At 35.3% G+C, this 22,614-nt stretch overlaps 1 protein-coding gene across 6 annotated transcripts in view; it reads left to right on the top strand.

The window, feature by feature from the left end:
* The window catches only part of stag2a (STAG2 cohesin complex component a), a 29,897-nt gene extending 7,878 nt beyond the window's left edge, over positions 1-22,019 (top strand). For 3 of the 6 annotated variants that reach the window (XM_087252559.1, XM_087252560.1, XM_087252558.1), the window contains 27 exons: positions 544-695; positions 861-934; positions 1,031-1,154; positions 3,836-3,934; positions 4,071-4,150; positions 4,244-4,351; positions 4,514-4,622; positions 5,578-5,695; positions 5,810-5,913; positions 6,266-6,358; positions 6,646-6,735; positions 7,392-7,595; positions 7,721-7,791; positions 7,958-8,045; positions 8,608-8,688; positions 8,768-8,860; positions 8,943-9,114; positions 10,982-11,109; positions 11,196-11,297; positions 11,378-11,526; positions 11,628-11,756; positions 15,610-15,812; positions 15,892-16,111; positions 16,198-16,290; positions 18,243-18,369; positions 18,595-18,672; positions 20,607-21,907. In XM_087252559.1, coding sequence (XP_087108685.1) covers positions 544-695; positions 861-934; positions 1,031-1,154; positions 3,836-3,934; positions 4,071-4,150; positions 4,244-4,351; positions 4,514-4,622; positions 5,578-5,695; positions 5,810-5,913; positions 6,266-6,358; positions 6,646-6,735; positions 7,392-7,595; positions 7,721-7,791; positions 7,958-8,045; positions 8,608-8,688; positions 8,768-8,860; positions 8,943-9,114; positions 10,982-11,109; positions 11,196-11,297; positions 11,378-11,526; positions 11,628-11,756; positions 15,610-15,812; positions 15,892-16,111; positions 16,198-16,290; positions 18,243-18,369; positions 18,595-18,672; positions 20,607-20,630 — 3,113 coding nt within the window. In that variant the 3' untranslated portion in view covers positions 20,631-21,907. Of the gene's footprint in view, positions 1-543; positions 696-860; positions 935-1,030; positions 1,155-3,835; positions 3,935-4,070; positions 4,151-4,243; positions 4,352-4,513; positions 4,623-5,577; positions 5,696-5,809; positions 5,914-6,265; positions 6,359-6,645; positions 6,736-7,391; positions 7,596-7,720; positions 7,792-7,957; positions 8,046-8,607; positions 8,689-8,767; positions 8,861-8,942; positions 9,115-10,981; positions 11,110-11,195; positions 11,298-11,377; positions 11,527-11,627; positions 11,757-15,609; positions 15,813-15,891; positions 16,112-16,197; positions 16,291-18,242; positions 18,370-18,594; positions 18,673-20,606 lie in introns of all 6 variants that reach the window. The other 3 variants (XR_015490436.1, XR_015490435.1, NM_001100028.1) reach the window with 2 other exon arrangements.
* Positions 22,020-22,614: the final 595 nt, after the last annotated feature.

Here is a 22,614-nt window from a genome sequence, read left to right as displayed (position 1 = left end):
GACATTTTAATAGATCATATAAATGCTTTTCTGTTAAACTTTTTACTAATCCTAAAATGCAGATATGTGTCATAGTTTTTGCTAAAGTGTTCAGTGGGACAACTATAACACTGATAATAGAAGAAATCTTTTTCTTGAGATCATTTTACAATAATTTCTAATTCTGTAACAGTAATTGCTCCTAAAAGTTCGGAATAGTCATCATAGGAGTAAATTACACTGTGAAAGATTTATTAAAATCTTTTATAAATATTTCATAATATTGCCGATTTAACTCCTGTTATTGTGTCTTTTTGCATGTGTTTACTCTTGGTTTGTTTATTTCACGATGCAATGTGTTCATCTTACATTGTATGTTAAATAAAATATTGTGTGACCTAAAATTAATCATTTTTTAATAGGTTTTTAATTTATTATTTGTTTGTACTTCCAGGAGTTAAGATCTTAATTTACAAAAATTGCAAAAAAAACTACAGAACTGCAATGAGGATGATAAATGAATGCAGTGTACTTCTAAACCCTACCATCTGCACTGTATTTCAGCCATGAAAATGATGACTGCTTTGGTGAATGTTGCTCTAAATTTGAGCATCAATTTGGACAACACGCAACGACAGTATGAGACTGAACGCAACAAGAGCATCGGCAAACGAGCCAATGAACGTTTGGAACTATTGCTGCAGAAGCGCAAAGAGGTGAGGCACATACCCACACGCACATGTAATCTATTGCCAGACAAAACATTTTGTATACAAAATATTAGGTTCACCAGTTACTGTGAAGGTTCGACTTTTTGTCTTAATTTGGTGCAAAATGAGGCAACAAATCTGATTCAAGCATGTTTTTTCTACAATATTTAGCTCCAGGAAAACCAGGATGAGATTGAGAATATGATGAATGCCATTTTTAAAGGTGTATTCATCCACAGATACAGGTGTGCAGATTTCTAAAAATTTGATTGAGTGAATTACTAATATTTTGAAAAAATAACATTTTATAAGAGCTGATTTATTATTTAATGTATGTGCAGGGATGTGATTGCTGAGATCCGAGTCGTATGCATTGAGGAGATTGGCATGTGGATGAAGATGTACAGTGAGGCGTTTCTTAATGACAGTTACCTGAAGTACGTGGGCTGGACCATGTATGATAAGGTATCAAACGCATGCACACAGATTGATTGTTATGCAGTTTAGATCAAAACCAGAGAACAATATATCAGTACAATGTTTCCTCCAAAAAATAATGTATAATTTATTATTCAACATTTGAAAGAATTAGTGTGCCATACCATGCTAGAAGAACGATGTTTGACCTAAAATCAAAGGCACTTGATTTTGTAGAAATCAAAATGCAAACAACTGTAGCACAAAGAAAGATTACAACTAAAGAAAAGAGTGGGAAGATAAAAGAACTTTCAGTACTGTGTTTGACCGATTGTATTTTGTCAGCCAGTGTTTTTTGGAAGACTTAAATGAGTTAGTAACAGAAAAGATGTAGCGTGCTACATCTGTGAAAACTGTCAATTTACAGTTGATAGACAGTGGTGGAAAGAGTACTTAAAAATCATACTTGTGTATAAGTTGCATTACCTGCCCAAAATGTAGTGCAAGCAGCGTAAAAGTATGTGTTGCAAATATTACTCAAAGCATAAGTGAAAAGGAGCCCTTTTAAAAGTACTCATGAGTAGTGAGTATAATGCTGTAAAAAGCTGACTTTCACACTTTGATATTGCTTGACGCTATTAGCAGGTTTGACATGCTGTCCCGGGAGAGAACCCTGAGCTTGGAGATAATTAAGCCCAGGGCTCACACCTGATCAATTAGCATGTAAGGGGGTTCGAGATCAGGTAGGTCTCCAGAGCTCCCACTGGTAAAGGAGGATATAGTGTGGAAGGGGGGATTCTTGCAAAACGAAGATAAGGTAGTAGGGGGAAATCGGTCTATCTGTTGTTGGCTTGGATAAATCTAATTATTACTGATTATGGAGGACGGACCAGCTGAGATCAATCATATTACATACTGCTCTAAAAATTAGTTTATAAAACTTCACTTAAGGCCATTTTAGTCATCATACAGTCGACATCTGTCATTTTCTTATTAGTGACATGCAGTCTAAACAGTCTCTCAATCATTGTGTGTGGACATCTTGGACACTTTTAATGCTTTCAAAAAAATAAATGTTGTGACTGTAGGTTTAAGGAAAATATTGGAGTAAAAGTACCAATACAGCACTAAAAATGGAATCAATGCAAAGTAAAAGTACACATTTTTAAAACTAATTAGTAAATTACAATTTCTGAGAAAAACTATTCAATAACAATAGTTTGAGTAATTGTAATTTGTTATTTCACACCACTGTTGATAGATAATTTAGGAATTTACCACTATTTGCTGATTAACACCAGCAACTGAGAGTTATTTAAGTGCCCCGCCCCCCTCATCTCCAGATATTTCAGTGTTTTACACTGTGCTTCAGAATATATATATATATATATATATATATATATATATATATATATATATATATATATATATGTATATATATGTGTATATATATATATATATATATATATATATATATATATATATATATATATATATATATATATATATATATATATATATATATATATATATATATATATATGTATGTGTGTGTGTGTGTATATATGTGTGTGTATATATATATATATATATATATATATATATATATATATATATATATATATGTGTGTGTGTGTGTGTGTGTGTATGTGTATATATATATATATATATATATATATATATATATATGTGTATATATGTATGTATGCATGTATATATGTATGCATGTATGCATGCATTTATGTATGTATGTATGTATGTGTGTGTGTGTGTGTGTATATATATACACACACACACACACACGCATACATGCATACATGCATACATACATACATACATACAAATATATATATATATATATATATATATATATATATATATATATATATATATATATATATATATATATATATATATATATATGCACAACCTGCTTTACGTTCTTGCAGCACCGAAATTAGGCACCGAAATTCTGATTTATGCTGATGAAATATGCTGATTTGATCAGGTACATACCGGTTCCAAAGGTACCGGTACCATAATGGCACCAGGTTTCGGTACCCAACCCTAGTGAACAGGCTATGCAGAAATGCAGTTTGAGTTAATTTGTCGACCTGACGAATTTTAATTGGATGAAAAAAATTTTTTTATCTTATGCTTTACCCAGAATATAAAAATACATTTAGATCATTTACTTTAATCAGTACTATTGGAATGTGAAGAGACTTTCAACCAGCACAACAAAAAATGTTTCAAATCACCTACTGCAAATCACCTACTGCACCTTTAACTGTGCGACAGGCATGAGTGGTATCAGAATGTATTTTTTTGTTTTTATGTAATTTAATTATTGTGATTTTATTCTATTGTATGCCATTACTAATTTATTATTCTAGTTGAGGCAAAGACAAAATTTACACACTGTAAAAAATGCTGGGTTCCACACAATTCTCTCCTGTGGTCCTTTAAAGATCCACTTAAAAATTGATTAACTTAATTCTTTTTACAAATTCAAGTGGATTGAATGTAAAACAATTAAGTTGTCCTAACAAAAACCTTAAGAATTGTGTCGATTCAGCTCATTTTAAATAAGTAGTTTGAACAAGCAGCAAAATGTTTTCTTGAGTGTACAAACAAAAAAACACTGCTCATTTGTTCTTGTTAGGACGTTGATCCCCACGACATATGCAGGTTAAAAATGAGCAAGCATAATTTTTTTCTTTTTCCAGCAAGGTGAGGTGCGTCTGAAGTGTCTTACAGCTCTTCAGGGTTTGTATTACAGCAGAGAACTCAACGCCAGACTGGAACTCTTCACCAGCCGCTTCAAGGTGAGTCTTCCAATAGGACGCTTGATACTGCAAAACACTTTCCTGCCCCTGGTATCACTTTGTTACTTTATATTTGTGAAGGGCTCTGAATAATGTATTTTGTTATCGAGCATTTTCTCCTCCTCTGTGTCTGTAGGATCGAATCGTGTCCATGACTCTGGATAAGGAATATGATGTTGCTGTTCAGGCCATTAAGCTGCTGACGCTGGTTCTGCAGTGAGTTCAGCATTGATCATTCATCATTCAGACTCGTGCGCTTTCTTCTGATGTGTTCATTTACTCGGCGAGTGTGTTTGTTTGTGCACACAGGAGCAGTGATGAAGTCTTGATGGCTGAAGACTGTGAGAGTGTCTATCACTTGGTTTACTCCGCCCATCGACCGGTTGCCGTGGCAGCAGGGGAGTTTCTCTACAAAAAGTGAGCCCCCTTTTTTATTCCACAGTATAGCCTGTGCTTTAATAAATACCAGAGTAGCTCATTTGATCTTATCCTTAACAACACATCGTCTCTGATCCCATCTTGTGGCAGCTTTGTGCAGCACGCTAAGATTTTGCATGTGTGCTGGTGCCGTGTTCACAGGTTGTTCAGCCATCATGGTCCAGAGGATGAGGGGCGGCCCAGGAGAGGCAGACAGTGTTTGAATGCTAACCTCATCAGAACAACTGTCTTATTCTTTCTGGAGAGTGAGGTGTGCTTGATGTTCTCCACTAATAATAAATGGAATGTTATAGAAACGTTAAAAGAAATCCCTAGTATTTCAAGTAAACAGTGTCCTCCTCTGAGATGCAAATGTACGAGAATAGGCTGTAAGGAAGGCAGATTGCAATATGTTTGCATGATTTATCCCTCCTGATTATACAACAAGTACATGACTTGTAGGTTATTGTACAGAGCCTCTAAAGGGATACAGTGGTGGTTAAAAGAATGAGACTGGAAGAAAAAAGATATTTCAGTGCTTTTGTTTTTTTTACTAGCAAAACTTTTGTGTTCTCTTACAAAAGTGTCTTGTTGTTTCCCCATGAAACTTTGTGTTTGTTTGAAAGTCTTTTGTGATGGAGTTAATATAAGGGTGGGTGGGAAAAATTATTCCAGTTCTTTTGTAACTGAACAGAAAGTTTCTTGGAGGAACAGTGCAAAAGTTTATTGGGTAGATGCTTTGTGAGAGAATAAAAAATTTCTCAGGGGAACACAATACGTTTGCATGCAAATGCTAATTTCATCTACAATGCAGCATATTTAGTAGCAAATACAAAGTTTCTTGAAGAAACCCACTTTTTGGTGAAAGAATGTTATGTTCATTTGAGAAAAGTATTACTTTAGCATGCAAGCCCAAAGTTTTATTCGGGTGATGCAAATAAATTCATGAGAATGCTGTCTGTCTGTCTTCCCATCTGTCTGTCAGCCTGTCTGTCTACTCATTTGCCTATCTGTCTGTCTACCTACCTGTCTGTCTGTCTGTCTGTCTATATCTATCTACCCATCTATCTGTCTATCTACCTGTCTGTTTATATATCTACCTACCCATCCATCTATCTATCTTTCTTTCTGTACATTCAAACAATAATTGAAATCCATCCTCCCTTCTAGATTAACTGAACAAATTTCAAGAAATATATTTTTAAATGATCGTTCGTATGTTTTAGCTGCATGAGCATGGTGCCTACCTTGTGGACAGTTTGTGGGACTGTGCATCAGAGCTGCTGAAGGACTGGGAGAGTATGATCAGCCTGCTGCTGGATGAACCCTTTCCTGGAGAAGAGGGTAATATGGCCATCAAATGCACACACTTGCATCTGTTACGAGTTCATTGTGTCTGGAGCACAATTAGTCTAGAAATCTTACTTCAAGCGATCAACACTTCGTTGTCTGTTTCAGCTCTCAGTGATGCTCAGGAAGTTGCTCTGATTGAGATCATGTTCTGTGCTGTCAGACAGACTTGTGAGTGTCACCCACCCATCGGTCGAGGCACTGGGAAAAGGGTAAGACACACAAAACATTTTGATTTTGCTATTTTAGTAAGGATATCCCATGAAAAACAGTGCTTATTTTCTAAACCCCCAAATTGTCCAAAGAAGTATTGTATTTGAAAGCAGGCATACAATATAAATTCACCTTAAGTATGTTAATTACCTTATTGGGACTTCTTGGGTGTTTAATTTTAAACCATAAAAATCATAACTTCATGTTTTTTTATTTATTTACTGTACTTTTGATTTCAGCAGATTCACATATATTCTATAAAAAAAACCCATAAATAAGTAAATGCTGTCATTTTAATTTCCTCTTTTCGTGTCTCTTCAAACATTAATGCTGATTTTTATTCTCCCACAGGTTCTCACAGCTAAAGAAAAGAAAACCCAGTTGGATGATCGAACAAAGATCACAGAAACATTTGCTGTGGCTCTTCCTCTGTTACTGGCTAAAGTACGTGGTTCTCTGCCTGCCAAAAAGTGCATAATGCTTCAGTGATATAATGAACAAATGTCAATGGTTGACTTGTTTACTCTTTAATCGAGTTTGTTAATTGATTATGTTTTGGGGTATTCAAGAAAAGATTAATTTCAAACCTGATTGGGTTTTTTGGGATAAGAATAGATGGTCTACAACTCACTGCACACAAATAATCTGACTGAATTGTTGGCATCTTCATCAGGATACAAACCAATTGATTTTTGAACTGACTCTCTTTTCTGTTTCTGTCTCTCCCAAAGTATTCAATGGACCCTGAAAAGGTCACTAATCTGTTGCAGTTTCCTCGGTATTTTGATTTGGAGATCTATACAACCGGTCGCCTAGAGAAGGTGGTTATTAATTTCCCTAATGTTTTGTGTTTTTTAATTTATTTGGTGTAGTTTAGAACTGCACAATATTGGAAATATCTGATATTGCAATATATTATTTTTCTTGAATAAATATTATAATATGAATACTGTTTCAGAAGAACTTTTACTGTTTTTAAATGGCACTGTTTGACAGTGTCTGGGGTGTCTAACAAATATCTAAAAAAAATTAAATCAAGTAAAAAATATTTTGTTTTCAACTTTGGATGAAATATGTCAAAAATAAAAAGTTTTCTTTTAAACAACCTAAATTATCTGCCAGTATGCTAAGTAAAATAATCTTGTTTTTACTGTGAAATGTAGATATTTGGACTAAAACAAGAAAAAAATTCTAAGTAAGAGAACTTTTACAATAATATATTTCTGTAGCTCCTGATCAACTATAATTCAGACCTGAAATTGCATATCTTGCGATGTGACTTGTGGATGTGCACATTGCGATATCGACGCTGAAACGATATATTGTGCAGCCCAAGTGCCGTTAATTCAACATTAAGAAACTTAACTCTACCGCTAAAATTACTAAAATATTTTTTAAACTATAAATCAAGATGAAAAAAGTTAGCTTGTTTTGCTATAGTTGTTATATATGTATTAATTGTGCTGATGTCCTGCAGCACCTTGATGCTTTACTACGTCAGGTCCGTGATGTGGTGGAGAAGCACACAGACACAGATGTTTTAGAGGCCTGTTCCATGACATTCCAAGCACTGTGCAATGATGAGTTTACCATCTATAACCGCGTAGACCTTGTGCGCAGCCAGATGCTCGACGAACAGATCGACAAGTTCCACCGCCTCCTGGAGGACTTCCTGTTGGAGGTTTGTGTGGTAGTTGTTTTTGTGTGCGGATTTTTTTTTCTTCTTTTTTTAAAATGTATTATTTATTTAGTTATTTATTTATTTATTTATTTTTCACCAGTTTAAGTTGTTTTAATGTGTTAAAGGGGGAAGAGCCTGATGAAGATGACACCTATCAAGTTTTATCAACCCTCAAAAGAATCACAGCCTTCCACAAGTAAGAACACACACCAAGTGTCCAAATTGAGTTGAACTAAAACCCAGTTTTGTCTTTTAAGCAAATTACAAGATATTATTTTATTCATTTGTCTGTTATATAGCCAAGGTAACCTTCAAACAGCACAGGGTTTGTTCATCATAACGTGTGTGTGTGTTCTCTGCAGTGCCCACGACCTCACTAAATGGGATCTTTTCACCAGCAACTACAGACTTTTAAACTCTGGCCTGCAAAACGGAGATATGCCTGAGCAGGTACTGACAGCTAATCCAGGGGTTGACAGATTTTAATTCATTTAATAGGCTGGATTTGCATGCCTTATGTGAGCTTATCTGCGGATAAATTATCCCCTTTTATTACAACAAAAAAGGGGAGCAAATGGAAAGTACCATTATAATGTACCTGCATAATTTGGTAATTAAAGGCAAAAAAAGAAATAAAATGTGGTTGATTTACTTACCCTCCCACCATCCAAAATGTAGGTGATGTGTTTTTCTCCATTGAAGAAGATATTTCAAACTGTGGTTCTTGGTGATGCAGTATATATTATTTAAATCAGTGGTTACCATCACAATCTACTGATGAAGTTTCTCTTCATAAGGCTTAATGTTGCTCCAGGAACCACGAGTGTTTATTTTGTTTCCTTATAGGATTTTTTATTTACTTTTTAAATAATGTTTACCATTGACTTGCATTAAAAATCTTCTTTAATGTTCTACTGTTGGGAAAACTCACCTACATTTTGGATGGCCTGAGAGGGAGCAAATTCTCCAGGCACTTTTGTTGTTAATGAATTGTTTTGCTCTGTCTTTATAGATTGTGGCTCATGCCCTCCAGTGCACTCATTATGTCATACTCTGGCACTTGGCTAAAGTCTCAGAAGGCAGTGCCAGTAAGGTAAAACACGCACATACACAGCCAAACCAGAGAGCTAGTATCATTTGTCATTTCGAGTCACACTCTCGTCCCGTTTTAGGATGATATGGTGCTCTTGCGGAGGCAGGTGAGAGCCTTCTGTCTGATGTGTCAGAGATACCTGAACAGCATGAGCACTGCTGTCAAAGAACAGGTGAGCCGACACAGCATATACCAGCTTTTTATTCAGGCACAGGGCATTCTAGGAAACTGACTGTGTCTGTCTGTGTTTGCAGGCCTTCACCATTCTCTGCGATGCCCTTCTGATCTTCAGTTATCAGATTGTGGCGTCGGGACGGGAAATTTTAGAGCCTCTGGTGTTCAGTCCAGATGCATCCCTACAGAGCGAGCTTCTAAACTTCATCCTTGATCATGTATTTGTTGAGCAGGATGAGGATGGCAGCACAGGTAAACAACTAACATGCCTTTTCTGATCTTTAAAATTACAATGACGTGCACTGCAGTGTGAATTTGAGAGTTCAGTTTAAAGGCTGGTTTATACTTGTGCGCATAAATATGGTTTGGCGCAGCCTTTACCTGGTCGCATAGCACCTCTCAAAAAATTTAACTACACTTTGCAACGACGTGTAGCGCAAGCTCTGGGATTGGTCAGCTTGGTAGCTGTGCCGAGTGTGGTTGGTGCTGAGAGCCGCAATCCTGATGGAGTGAGTGTTTATAAGTGTCCCGTGAATAAGCTCCAGATGGAAAGTTTTGTTTTGTGTTTACCTTATGATTAAAGCTGCAGTATGCAAGTTTGACACTCAGTGGTTGAACTAGATATCACATTCCTGGATCAAAACAAATGCAAGGGCAGGTTGCCAGATTGAGGATCAACAGGAGTGAATCTGACGATCAAGCCTAAAGGCTAATTTATTCCAAATATTAAACACCGGATAGAAGGAATATTTTCCTTATTAAAAGGAGTTTTTGTCCGACCCAACTCCTCGACTTGATATATTAGAAATGGCTTCTATTTCTCACAGGTGAACAACAGAAAACTGACAATGTTCACCTAAGGTACACCTCATGTGCTTTATTCAGTGTTAATGCTTAAATTGTGAGTTTGAATGCCTTTTCACATGACATTTATTGCCATATGCTGAAAGCAGCAGCAGATAGTTCACCTCAGATCTTGAAAATAAACCATTTGAAATTAAACTTTAGAACTATGACTTACAGTGATTTAGCATGAACATTTAATAATGTTAAAGATGTTTAATTTGTATTAATTAGATTATAAACCTTACCATTTCATCAGTGAGTGCATATTCTGTGCTTCTGAAAGGCTGTATTTAAATTTCTCTCGAGTTTTGTCTGGTGAATTCGTCAGCCAAAATGCTTATCCCTGCCTTTCTTATCACGTAGCGTGTTGTTAGGACACCAGGTTAAAATGTAACCTGCTCACCTAAAGTTTACTTTCGTGATATTTATTTAATTTGCTAATTAATAACCTCTGGTGGAACTCTTAATCTGCATCTCATTTCGGAGTCTGCAACTGTCCACCGGAGGTCGCATTTCGGTCACGGGCGCATGCTTTAAGAGCCTTTCTAAATAAATATATGAAACATACCGTTTTCCAACAAGGCGAGTTTTACCTACTAAGTTATACTTACTTCTGAGAAAAAATGTAAAATTATAACTTCGTTATGAGGAACATAACATAACCTTCTGCCAGCTAGCTTTTCGAAAGTGTTATTGCAGAAGTGTAAACCAGCCTTAACACAGAAAACGTTAGTCCTGTTTTCAGTCTGCCGCTATGTTGATGCATAGGCATTTGTAGCTCCGCCCTCTTCATAAAAAGCATGAATTTCATTTGATAAATTCATTTGAATTTAAAGCAAAAGTCACCTGAACGGCCATCAAAGCCTTAAAGGGGCAGTTATAAAACATTATTTGTGTGGTAATTTGATCTGAAGCTTCACATACACACTCTCGGGACATCAGAGACTTATTTTACATCTTGTGAAAAGGTGCATAATAGGTCTCCTTTAATGAAGGAAAGTAATCTAAAACTTTTTCTCAGTTTAAAAATGTATTTATCTGTTCACAATCAATCATTCTTTATTAGGAAAATATATAATGTTGTGTAGTATTTTATAAGATATTGTTAATATATTAAATGTTTAAGTTTTTTTCCTGTCTCTTTGCTTATAATTGTTAAAAATTTGAATTAAATGGACTATTGTTATTAGTATCAAAGAATTCTACACATTTTTGTTGGTTGTTTGTTGGACCATTCAGTCCAGTTTATTTATTTCTGGCATGTGTCTTGCAGATGATGAGGCCGGTAAGATTGAAGCGCTTCACAGACGCAGGAACTTATTGGCAGCCTTCTGCAAATTGATCATTTTCAATGTGGTGGAGATGAAGACAGGAGCAGATGTCTTTAAACAGTACATGAGAGTGAGTTTCACTTAACCCGGCGGTCACTTTAATGAACCTCTGGCTCTATTACCTGAAGCTTACAGCAGTTCTCTGTCTGTGTTTAGTACTATACCGATTACGGTGACATCATTAAGGAGACCATGAGTAAAGCACGTCAGATTGACAAGATTCAGTGTGCCAAGACTCTGATCCTCAGCTTGCAGCAGGTGAGACACCACTTCCCTTCTTACACACAGCAGCTCTATCAGCAACACTGAATAACAGGAGTGTGACGTGTGTGTTTCAGCTCTTTAATGAGATGCTGAGTGATCTGGGCTGTAACTTTGATCGCTCCACATCTGCTTTCTGTGGGATTAAAGAACTAGCTCGACGCTTTGCACTTACGTTTGGCCTCGATCAGCTAAAAACCAGAGAAGCCATTGCGATGCTCCACAAGTAAGAAATCTTAAAGCCTCTTGATGTCAGGACCCAATGGGGTTCTTGTTGCATAGTGTTTCCCAGCACAGTCTTGAGTGTGTTTGTTTTCTGCGTTTTAGGGATGGAATAGAATTTGCCTTTAAAGAACCCAGTCCACAGGGTGAGGGCGGCCCTCCTCTCAACCTCGCTTTCCTTGACATCCTCAGTGAATTTTCCTCCAAACTACTGAGGCAGGACAAGAAGACTGTGTAAGACACTCTCATCATTTTTTTAGCATTAAGCAAAATTTCACACAAATTCAAGCACATAAATATATTGGAAAAGTAGCACATTTGAACCAATAAATTAAAAATGCAGCTGTTTAAATATTACAATTTTAAGTCACCAGTTAATGAAAAGAATACATCATATTTTTATTAATATTTAGAATTATTATTATTGTTATTAATGTTGAGTTTAATTTTGATGCTTAATATTTTCTTGGAGACAGATACATTAAGCTAAATTTCACACAAATTCCAGCAAACAACTGTATTAGAAAAGTAGAACATTTACACCAATAATTAAAAAATGCAACCATTTAAATATTTGAATTTACCAGTTAATATAAAAAAAACATTGTATTTGTTAATAATAGTTTGAATTATTATTATTATTTATTTTTTTTTTTTGTTGTTATTAATGTTGAGTTTGATTTTGCCGCTCAATATTTCCTTGGAAACTTTGAAGCAACCAAGACTCACTGCACCTTTCAAACAATCCATTCAGGTTTGTCGAAAAAAATCAAAAAGGCACAAGCAAGTCTTATGGGCAATTTACTGAAAATCAAAACAAAACAAGGCAAATGTTTCGGCTACATGTTGACCACTGTCAGTGCCAAGAAAACAATGTTAAAACTTGGAGCCATCTTAATATTTGCAAATTAAATGATGATTAAGCAGATCACATATATTAATGTTTGGTCTCCATCGATCATAAGATTAAAAAAATCAATAAAGTGAAAGTGAAAAAAGTATATAAAAATTAAAGTAAATATGAAGGAGTTCATCAAAATAAAATGAGGATAAAAATGCAGCTTGTGTATAATAAAAAGGCATTAGATAATATGAATCCAATGGAAATATAATTCATAATGTAATTCTTCAAAACACATGTCAAGTTCTTTTAATCTATAGCTTAAACTCAATACCAGGAGGGCTGCAGCTCTGCACATTTTTGCTCCAATCCTAGTTAAATGCAGCTGATTCAACTAGTCAAGGTGTTCAAGACTACTGTGCTGCATCCCAATTCACATACTATCTGTCATAAATAGTACTTGAAAATAGAATTCCCAAATCATAGTATGTTGAAAAGAGTATGCCAAAGGTTCCCAGATGGTTAAATATTTTTTTTAAGTGTAGAAGCGTCCATACTCTGCATAACCGCTGAAACTGCCCATAGTACATTGCGCGTTGGATGTGATGGACACGTGAGACCAACTGTGAAGTAGAGCGGCTTCGGTAAAGAACTTAAAAATATAGAAAGGTTTGGGTTAAAAAAAAAACTAAATAAGGGAGGGTTTTGTGGTGTTTCTACTAGGGTTTAATCACTGCTCTTTTGTTAAAGTTTGCAATAAAAATGGATTCCATATTGCATGGAAATTCTTATTTTTATTGTTTGTTTGTTAGACTTTATTAATCCCAATGGGAATTTCACATTAGAGCAGAGCTCTCCATACTAGAATAAATTTAAATAAAATAATTAATAATAAATTAATAAAAAAAAATAAACAATAATATTAAATAATGTTAATAAATTTACATTCACACTGCACACCTTAGTTGTTAGTAAAAGTGACTTCCTGTATCTTTCTCTGTAACATCGGTGCTGAATTAATCTTGCGCTAAAAGCTTGCACACACTTAGACTATCTCAAAAGGGTATGACTTTCGGGGTTCATCATACTGATAAATTTGTCCATTATTCTATCATGCGCTATCTCTTTTATAGTGGCTAGTACACAACCCACAACAAAACCTGCCCTTTTCATAAGCTTATTTAATTAGTTTTTCTCCTTCTCTAACAGTCCCTGTTCCCAGCAGGTTACAGCATACGGAATTACAGAAGACACCACAGAATCATAGAAAGTCTTTAACAGTGTCTGACACACACCAAAGGACCTCATTTGTCTTAATAAATGAATGCGACTCTGACCCCACCTGAAATGTATTTTCAAACCAATCGAGCTTGTTATTCAGATATACACCATCTAAATTGCTGACTCCTGTATAATCACTGGCACCGCTTGTTGTGGATGTCTGCTAAAATCAACAATCATTTCTTTGGTCTTATTAGTATTTAATTTAAGGCTATTTGTTTCACACCAGTCAGCAAAACTTTTTAAAAGCAACCTATACTCACTTTCATCTAGATCCTTTATGTAACCGACAATTGCAGAGTCATCAGGAAGCAGCTGCAACAGGCTGCCACAAGTACAGAAAGTCAAAAGAGCAATGGGGATGATCTTTTCGTTTCCAATTCAGTAAAATCAATCTATGTGCCAAAAGGGTTATAAATCTTATCACTGTATTGATTTTTAGATAATTCTGCATTATCACTAACAGCAATACAGCTAAAATATGCGCAGGGTATACTTGTTTTCCTACCATTTTTGATATTATTTGAAAAACTAAAATCCAATATTTAACTATTTTAGGACAACTCCAAAACGTGATCGAGCGATGCCGAAAATTGCCTGCATCTGTCACACAGTGGGTCTATGGAAGGAAACATCTTGGCGAGCTTTAATTTAGACACGTGTAGTTGGTGCAAAATCTTACATTGTAATAAAGATGTGGTTTTTATATATATATATCACATATATATATATACATATATACATATATATATATTCAGGTTTAAGCATGTGCAAGTAATATGAAACATTCTCATACATTTTGTGAGTTTGTTATTTGATATGTATAATGCAGGGAAAGCTTCCGCATAGAAAGAAACTCCAGTGCTGGTGAAGATTGTTGGTGTTTACAGTGGTTTGACAGATAAATATGAATATGTAGCTAAATTGTTAATGGTGCCAAACAGCATTTCCCATTGTTGACATCTTCACTACAACATACGGTCAATGCTAACAACCTTTGTATGTAATAATCAATTTTAGCAAATAAAAACACTTACAGGATGTTGCTCACAATCCACAGCTTTATTGGTTAGAGGAGCTTTAATCCTTTTAACTGAAACCAAAGCTGTCCTTTGTCAAATGCTAGCTATATAAATTTTTATAATGTTCTGGAACATAATTAAAGTTTAATTATAAGCACTTCTTTTTTCGTATCGTGTCCTTTTAAAGCCCAAATACAGAAACAGAACAAGCTCTGTGAAAAAAATAGCAGTGCTTGGATGGCATTTTTGCTTTCTCTGCTATAACATTACAGTTCCTCTGGCTACGCCTCCTTGCTGCACAGGTTGTGTGGACGTGGTGAATGCACGTTACCTGATGCGTTTGTGATCTCACTAGCTCAGATGTATTTTTTTTGTTGTCCCCAAACTTCGTTCGCTCCCTTTGCACTTATAAGTGTATTCCGTTTAGAGATGTTGTTTATGTTCACACAGCCACATTGCACATCAACTAAAGTTTAAAATATGGTCTCATAGTGGACCACCCCTTAAACCATGCCTGAAATACACAGAACTAGAACGAACTTTTTGTGCTTCCTTTGATTGACAGGTTTTAATTTCTCTCCCAAGCTTTTGAGATGTTAAGAAAACTTATTTTTTATATATTGGGGCTATGATAGCTGATAAAACCAAATGAATGAATTTTTTAATTGAGATTATTTAATGTTTGTCAAAGTATCCTTGAATGTGTTTAGCAGAAAAGCAAACATTGTTAGTATTAACCTTTTTAAATTATAGATCAGCAATAATCCAAAGAGATTCAAGTTACGTTAGAATGATTTTTTAAGTATCATGTGACACTCTAGACTTGAAATATTGGCTCCTGAAATTGCAGCGATTAGATGTTGTCAGCTGGCTCTCTGTGGGCTAACAGGATACAATTAAATGAAACTCTATATTGATGCACGTGTATGTTCTCTCACATCAGGCACGTGTATCTAGAGCGGTTTATGACGTTTCAGATGGCCCTTCAGAGGGATGACTGCTGGCTGCCGCTCATCTCCTACCGTAACTCTCTGCAGGCGGGCGCTGATGATGACACGCTGTCCGTCATCAGTGGTATGAGCAGAAGTTCTGCCCGCAGTCGCAGGGGCAAACCACCTGCCGCCAGCAAGAGAAAACTGCCCGATGGTGTGTGTTGAAGCGTGATAACCAGATTAAATAATTAGAATTTCTTCAGAGTCTCAAACTTTTCATTATCTTCTCTCAGAGGACAGTAGTTGTAGCAGCAGTGATGTCAGCATGTGGGTGAACCGTGTACAGACTGTCCCGCACTCTCCTGTAATGATGTCATCTCCTCACATCGTCTCTACTGTCCTGCGGGATGCAAAGAAGCTCCGGCCAGAGCAGGGGTACATTGGGGTTTACAGTATGAGCAACGAAGCGCAACACACACCCCTGCAGCAGCCGCATCAACACATGGACTACAAGTAAACACACACATTTGGGTTTATACACACATTCTCTGTAACACATTCATTAGTGAGGAGCTGTTTGAGAGCTGTTGTCTTTTTAGTTCTCAGGTTGCATGGATGATGGCCCAAAAGCAGCAGCAGGAGAGAGCAAACCTGCAGTACGGCAAGATGAGAGGCCACATTCAGCACACTATGTGAGTGCACATCTGTATACACATACTACCAATGTTGAGGAAAGTTACTTTTGAAAGTAACAACAATTTTGAGTTGCTTCTCAAAAAAGTAATTTGTTGCATTACTTTTTATTGTTAGTAATGCACTGCGTTATTTTTGAGTTACCTTACGTTATTTCACCTTACCTTTGCTGTGGCTTGATGTCTGTCAGAACTTGCAGCGTTTCTTTTCTTTTTTAAAACAGAGGAGCTCATTAGTTAACAGTGCACTGTATAACCTACAGCTTCATTTACCTTTACAAATACAAATAAAAAGCTTTACTTGTTACTTTGAAAAGTAATATTAATACATTTTACTTGTAATGCGTTTTCCCCAACACTACATACTACTGTTTAAAAGAGCTTTTTTTCTTGGAATGAGGAGTTTTAGGCACAGATGCATACAACTAAAAAACATATAAGTTTACAAAAGATTAGCATTTTAAATAAATTATGTCTTTTTGTCAAAGAATTATGAAAAAAATTCAGTTTTCACTGAAATAAGAAAAGAGATGATTTTCAAATATTTTTTTTTATCTGAAAGCATGATGTTTTTTAAATGAGCATATTGAAATGATCTCTGAAGGATCATTTGACACTGAAAACATTGTATTAAATCATAATGTGAAATATAAAATCTTTAAAAAATATGTAATTACAATTGAACGTTAATGAATACAAAGTATTTTGAACCAATTTTCAGGAACTTGTGACTTCTGAAATTATAATTTTATACAGTGGTATCCTTGTTAATCATGGGAGTTATGTTCTGTAAATATCCCGCTATAGGTGAAATCAGCAAAGTAGTTAGCTTTTTTAAAATAATATTTTAGATGTTTTAAGATTGTAAAACCGAATGTAACGAACTGAAGATTAATTTATTCCATAATGGGACCCTACAGCCATCTTCTTTTAGCATGTCCAGAAGTCCAACTTTTTGAGCAATTGTTAGCATCTTCCTCTGCTTTGGATGCTGCCACAGGTGCCGTTGATGGTGCAGAAAGTTTTGTCAACATTATGGGTTTTGTTGGGGAGAAACCTTGCAAGCATACAGTACGACACTTCAGAGTCACACTGCTAGCGATAGAAGATGTAAATTTGGCAAACTGAATGCATTCTGTACTGTACAGGTGACACGGCATGGAGTAGATTGATTGAAAATGGTCTACAGTCAGTCAGGACACAGAACACAATCCACTAATCAGGATGCAGAACACAATGTGCTGTAAAAAAACAAACAACCAAAAAAAAGAGCATGTAAAATTGCAATACGCATTTTTTATGTGCTTTATTTTGACTCATAAGGTTCTGAGGACTGGAATTGGGAGCCACTGACCTAAAGTACCGACCTCAATACCATTCCATATTGAGCATTCTTGAGGTTTTAAGCACAACTGATTGGTTGTTGTGTTCATGCGCTGAGCAGAAATGAGCGATGTGTTTAAGAATCAAATATTAGCGAGAAATGGGAAAATTTTTAAATTTCAGTATGAATTTGTTTCACAGTCTGTACTTCTGGCAACACTAATAGATAGTACTCGGTTGGACCCCCTTTTTGCTTTTAGAACTGCCTTCTGTAGATGGTTGTGCAGGACAAATTCTAAAATAATTAAACCAATCTGTTTGAAATCAAAAGCTATGCTAATTTAAAACGTTACTTGAATCCTCTTTCTTCTCTATTCGAATGCTTGATTTAAACTTTAGCATATCATATTTATCAGTTCTTCAGGCTTAAATTCACATCCCTAAAGCACTTCCTGCTATGTGATTGGCTGATTGGATATTTGTGCTAACAAGCAGAACAGATATACTTAGCAAAGTGAGCAGAATCTGTATATATTACATGGGCATGCATGCTTACACTAGCACTAATATTGGATTATGTATTATTGAAGATTAGTTGTTTATTTATTCTCTGCTTTGCTTCTTTGCAGTCGCCGTGGCAGTGGGCTGATGGAGGATGATGAGGAGCCGATTGTAGAGGATGTGATGATGTCATCAGAGGAACGTCTGGACGACCTTAACGAGGGCATGGACTTCGACACCATGGACATTGATCTGGTAGGATTCAGAAATGAACAACACATATTAGCCAAAGAGGACCTTTACTTACTGAAACATTTCCTGTCAGAATCACAACCATATTGATCTTTACGTACTACATCTAATCACAATGCTTACTCATACATACACACTACACACTCATACATAGAGAGAAAATACATTTTGCATATTATTATTTTTTTTTTTTACTTTTTTTACTTACTATTTTTTGTCCCTCTCAAGCCTCCATCCAAAAACCGCAGGGAGAGATCAGAGCTGAAACAAGACTACTTTGACCCTTCCTCCATCATGGACGATTCAGTAAGCATTCCTTCTGTTTTTTTCCTTCTCTTATGCATTAATCCACCCAATATGTTTAGTGGTGCGTGTTAGAAATGTCTTATACGTAAATTAAAGGCAGCACCAGAGCATTATGTGTTTTTCTCATGCTAGTAAGAATCCATACCACTGTGTCAGCAGTTTTTCTTAAAGGTGCCATATACTAATATACATTGGTTTAATTAGTTAAATTGTTAGTTAAATATCTACATAGTAAGTACAGGGCTTAAATAGGTTTAAAAATCTTCAGAAGTGGTTTCAGTGCTTCCCACAGGTTTAAAATATACTTGAGGTGCTTGCCAGATTAACACACACCTTTTACAGACGGCACATGGTTACCTACATGCAACAAAAAAAGTAATTTTATCTATATTTTTTATTTATTATGCACTTTTTTTCTGTTTTTAAGACTGTTGAGAAATTTCCTAAATACATAAATATTTTATTCAGCAGTCATGTGCACCCACTGACAGGTAAAATCTGCTGCTGACATTTAGTACAGTATTGCTAAAGCATGTTAGATATGTATAAAATATTTAACATATCAACATCGTCTATTAAATTTTTTTACAGCAGATGACAAATAAATAACATAAAAAATCTAAAGTATAATAACTACAAGAATAAAAATTTAGATAATTTAAATGAGCCAAATTAGTTAATTAACCATTTCTAATAGTGTATTTGGCTATAATAGTGTATTCTAATAGTCAACATTTGGCTGCCAGTTTAGATAAGATTTCATCCTCTCTGAGTAAATAGAAAAGTTTATCTTAGTCAATATGATCAAAGAATTAATTGTACAATATTTGTCTCAGTCTTGCGACTGTGCACGCGCTGACAGCTGTGAAGCCAAGTGAAAGTAAATCAGGCTTAAATAAAAATGACGACTTCTTAGATAACGAAACCAAAAGCCTAATACCGGACATTTTAGAAGATTTAGAAACCCTGGACAAATGCATTTTTAAGTCCCAAAAAGGCGTGTCTTTGAGGGTCAGAGCACATGAGATTGGCTATGTAAGTCTGTGGGATGCTCTCATACACACACAATGAGAAGTAGGAAACGTGTTGGGCGAGCAGAGATTTTCCATTAGTTAATCGATTGCGGATGTTTGGCTATTGGGCTGAGACAAAAAAAGTGTAAAAGGATGATATTAATAAAAAATGAAATGTCTCCAAATATACTTGGGCAGCCGTGAATGTATCTGGGCGGCCCGCCCAAGTAAAGTCTATGTGTGGGAAGCACTGGGCTCATTTATTACTTCATAAAATTGAATGTGAAAGTCCTTATTGTGCATGCAAATGCTGAGGGCGTGCCCGTGAGTCACGCAACAGTCTGTTTTGTGTTCTGATTGGCCTTTTGTTCACCTGAGTTTTACACTCATAGAATTTAAATGAAAAGAAACATAGATTTGTTTGTTTACATTTACAAACGATGGTGTTTAAAGCTCACTGTAAAGCCATTTTCATGTACTGAACTCTTTATTATTCCACTATGCCCAGGGATACCCTGATTGTTTTAGGGCACCTTAAAACAAACATTCATTTTTTTAAAAAACATTTACATACTTTTAATTTTATTAGAGCATTTTGAAACATATTTTAAATTTCAGAAGCCGAAAAATTTGGATTAGTTGGATTTTGAAAAAAATCTTATATTCAAACCAAGCCACAAACTCTATTTGGCTTCGGCTTTGACATCACGGCATAAGACAGAAGTGGATCAGCTCCCACTTCTACATCATTGCTTCAGTACTGCCTGTCGATTGTGTTTTTATCTAGTGTCACTACTGACATTCAACAGTGTGTTTCAAAGGTCAAAACAGGATAGAAAATAGCATACTAAAGCATTTAAAAATGTATAAATCTTGCTTTAAGAGAGTTAAGAGAAAGTCTGTGTGCGTTTTGTCTTACAGGTTCTGAATGTCTCCATGTTCTGATATGGGTAAATGAGAGCATCGGTGACCTGTTTCTCCTCTTCTGATTTCACTCCATGGACTAATGCACAAGATGGTGCTGTGTATCTTTTCCTCCCGAAAACACACCACGACTTTCCATCTGTACATATAACAGCCCACAGGGCATCAGACAGACATTTACAGCATGAGATCAGACCTATCTATTTGTAACGGAGGTTTAAAAATAGCTGTTTTTTGTAACTCCCAGAGGAGTTTTGATTTTTAGGTAATTTTGTAAAGACAATCAGTTGTAAATGACTTTATAAAGTGTGATTTTAAATTCAAAATTTATAATTCAGCTTTCCTTGAAGCGTTTAGACTTGCAGTGTGTTTTATTCCCCAGTATTTTTTTTTTATTTAATCCATTACTCACAATGTTTTTGCTCCCCATAAATAGGTTAAACCTGGTATTGTGATAATATTCCTCACTCATTACTTGTATGGTTGTGATTGGCTGATTGGTCCTTTAATAACTCAAAGCACTTGCTGATTGGAACTTTAAAAGCATGCCCATCTTTCATATTTAATTACTTTTTTAAATATATCTATTTTTCAGCTTTAAATTTCGAAGGTATTTCTGCATCCAGGGCATTGCCCCCATTTTCACACAAAAGCTTTCTCTGTAGGATATTTCTAATTCTTTTTTTGAATATTAGAATTAGGTATTATAATATATTGTTATATCTTAAAAAATATAATTATATGTATTATTTTGTTTTACACAAAATGCGTCATGTAATGTGAATCGTTGCTGATTTATATTTAAGTTGTTGTTTTTTTATGTTTGGTATCCAACCTACTGTTTCAGTCACACTGCATCTGTCCTGAGAGAGTCACTGATGTTTTATTCACTTTCATTTTGGAGAAGCTCCACTGTGAAAAAATTCTATAAATCTTTCCCCTTTGTGTAGTTTTTTTTGCGTTTTAGGATTGAGCTTGTAGGTTGGTTTGGGTAATTGATATCACGGATGGATTGTTAATCAAAGTGAAACATGATGATTGTATTTGTGCTGAGAAATCTTGGTAAAAGTAACCGTGGTAAATGTTTCCCGGGTAAATGCATTTCAGCAAGGAGCTTTTGGTCATGCAGGGTTGGAAAGAAACCATCCTTTTTTCATGTGTTTCACACATAGTTGGTCATTTTTCCCACTTTTCTATTAATTTCTAGTCCTGCAATGTCGCCTTGTTTCCAAAAGTGTGTGAGTGTATGTATTTTAATGTATTGGACTGTACATAAAAACCAAGATGTTTTTATTCTATTTACAAGATGTCTCTTGTTTCATTTACAATGTTTATGCCTTTTTATTGTATACAAAATAAAACTTCCTCATCTTTATCACTGCTGTTTTAATCAGCAGCTCCCACAGACAACACTTTGACCAGTCTGTAAATTTTACTGAGCAATGCTGGAACTTTTATATTAATTACATTTTTTTTGTCTTTGTTTTTTATGGCATGGAGGAAAAAACAAACAGTTGCTTCATCATTGATCTTTCCTGTGAACCATGAGTGCAGAGTGTGAGATTTTCTGGGTCATGAACAAGAAGGTCAGTGTTCTTTAGTGGCCTAATCAAAGCCTTCATTCACACAAAGAATCAATGACTGAACAAACACATCCACACAGAGCAAATGACAGAGATCAATGTTAAACAGTGCGGTATAATAAATCTCTACTGAACTTGAAGAGTTTACTGTTTGTCATAGAACTTTTGGATACTGTTGCGTTCAATGGATGTGAAATTATGTCTCTGTATCAGTTTCGGGAATGGATTCGGTTAATGATTTATGCATGTAGTTTTTAGAACCGTCAAGCACATGTAGACATAACCAATGGATGTGCAACACTTCAAATAACAACGTTAATGATAATGATTCAAATAATAATTTCTAGGATGTCCATGTACATTATCAGCAGGGATGGGCAAAAATAAATTTAAATGAATTTTAAAATAAATGACCAAATACC

This window comes from Danio rerio, chromosome 5 (assembly GCF_052040795.2).
Source record: "Danio rerio strain M-AB ecotype USA chromosome 5, GRCz13ab, whole genome shotgun sequence".
Lineage (NCBI taxonomy): Eukaryota > Metazoa > Chordata > Actinopteri > Cypriniformes > Danionidae > Danio > Danio rerio.
The sequence above is the reverse complement of the archived record's forward strand: the minus strand, read 5'-3'. Positions and strand labels throughout refer to the sequence as shown.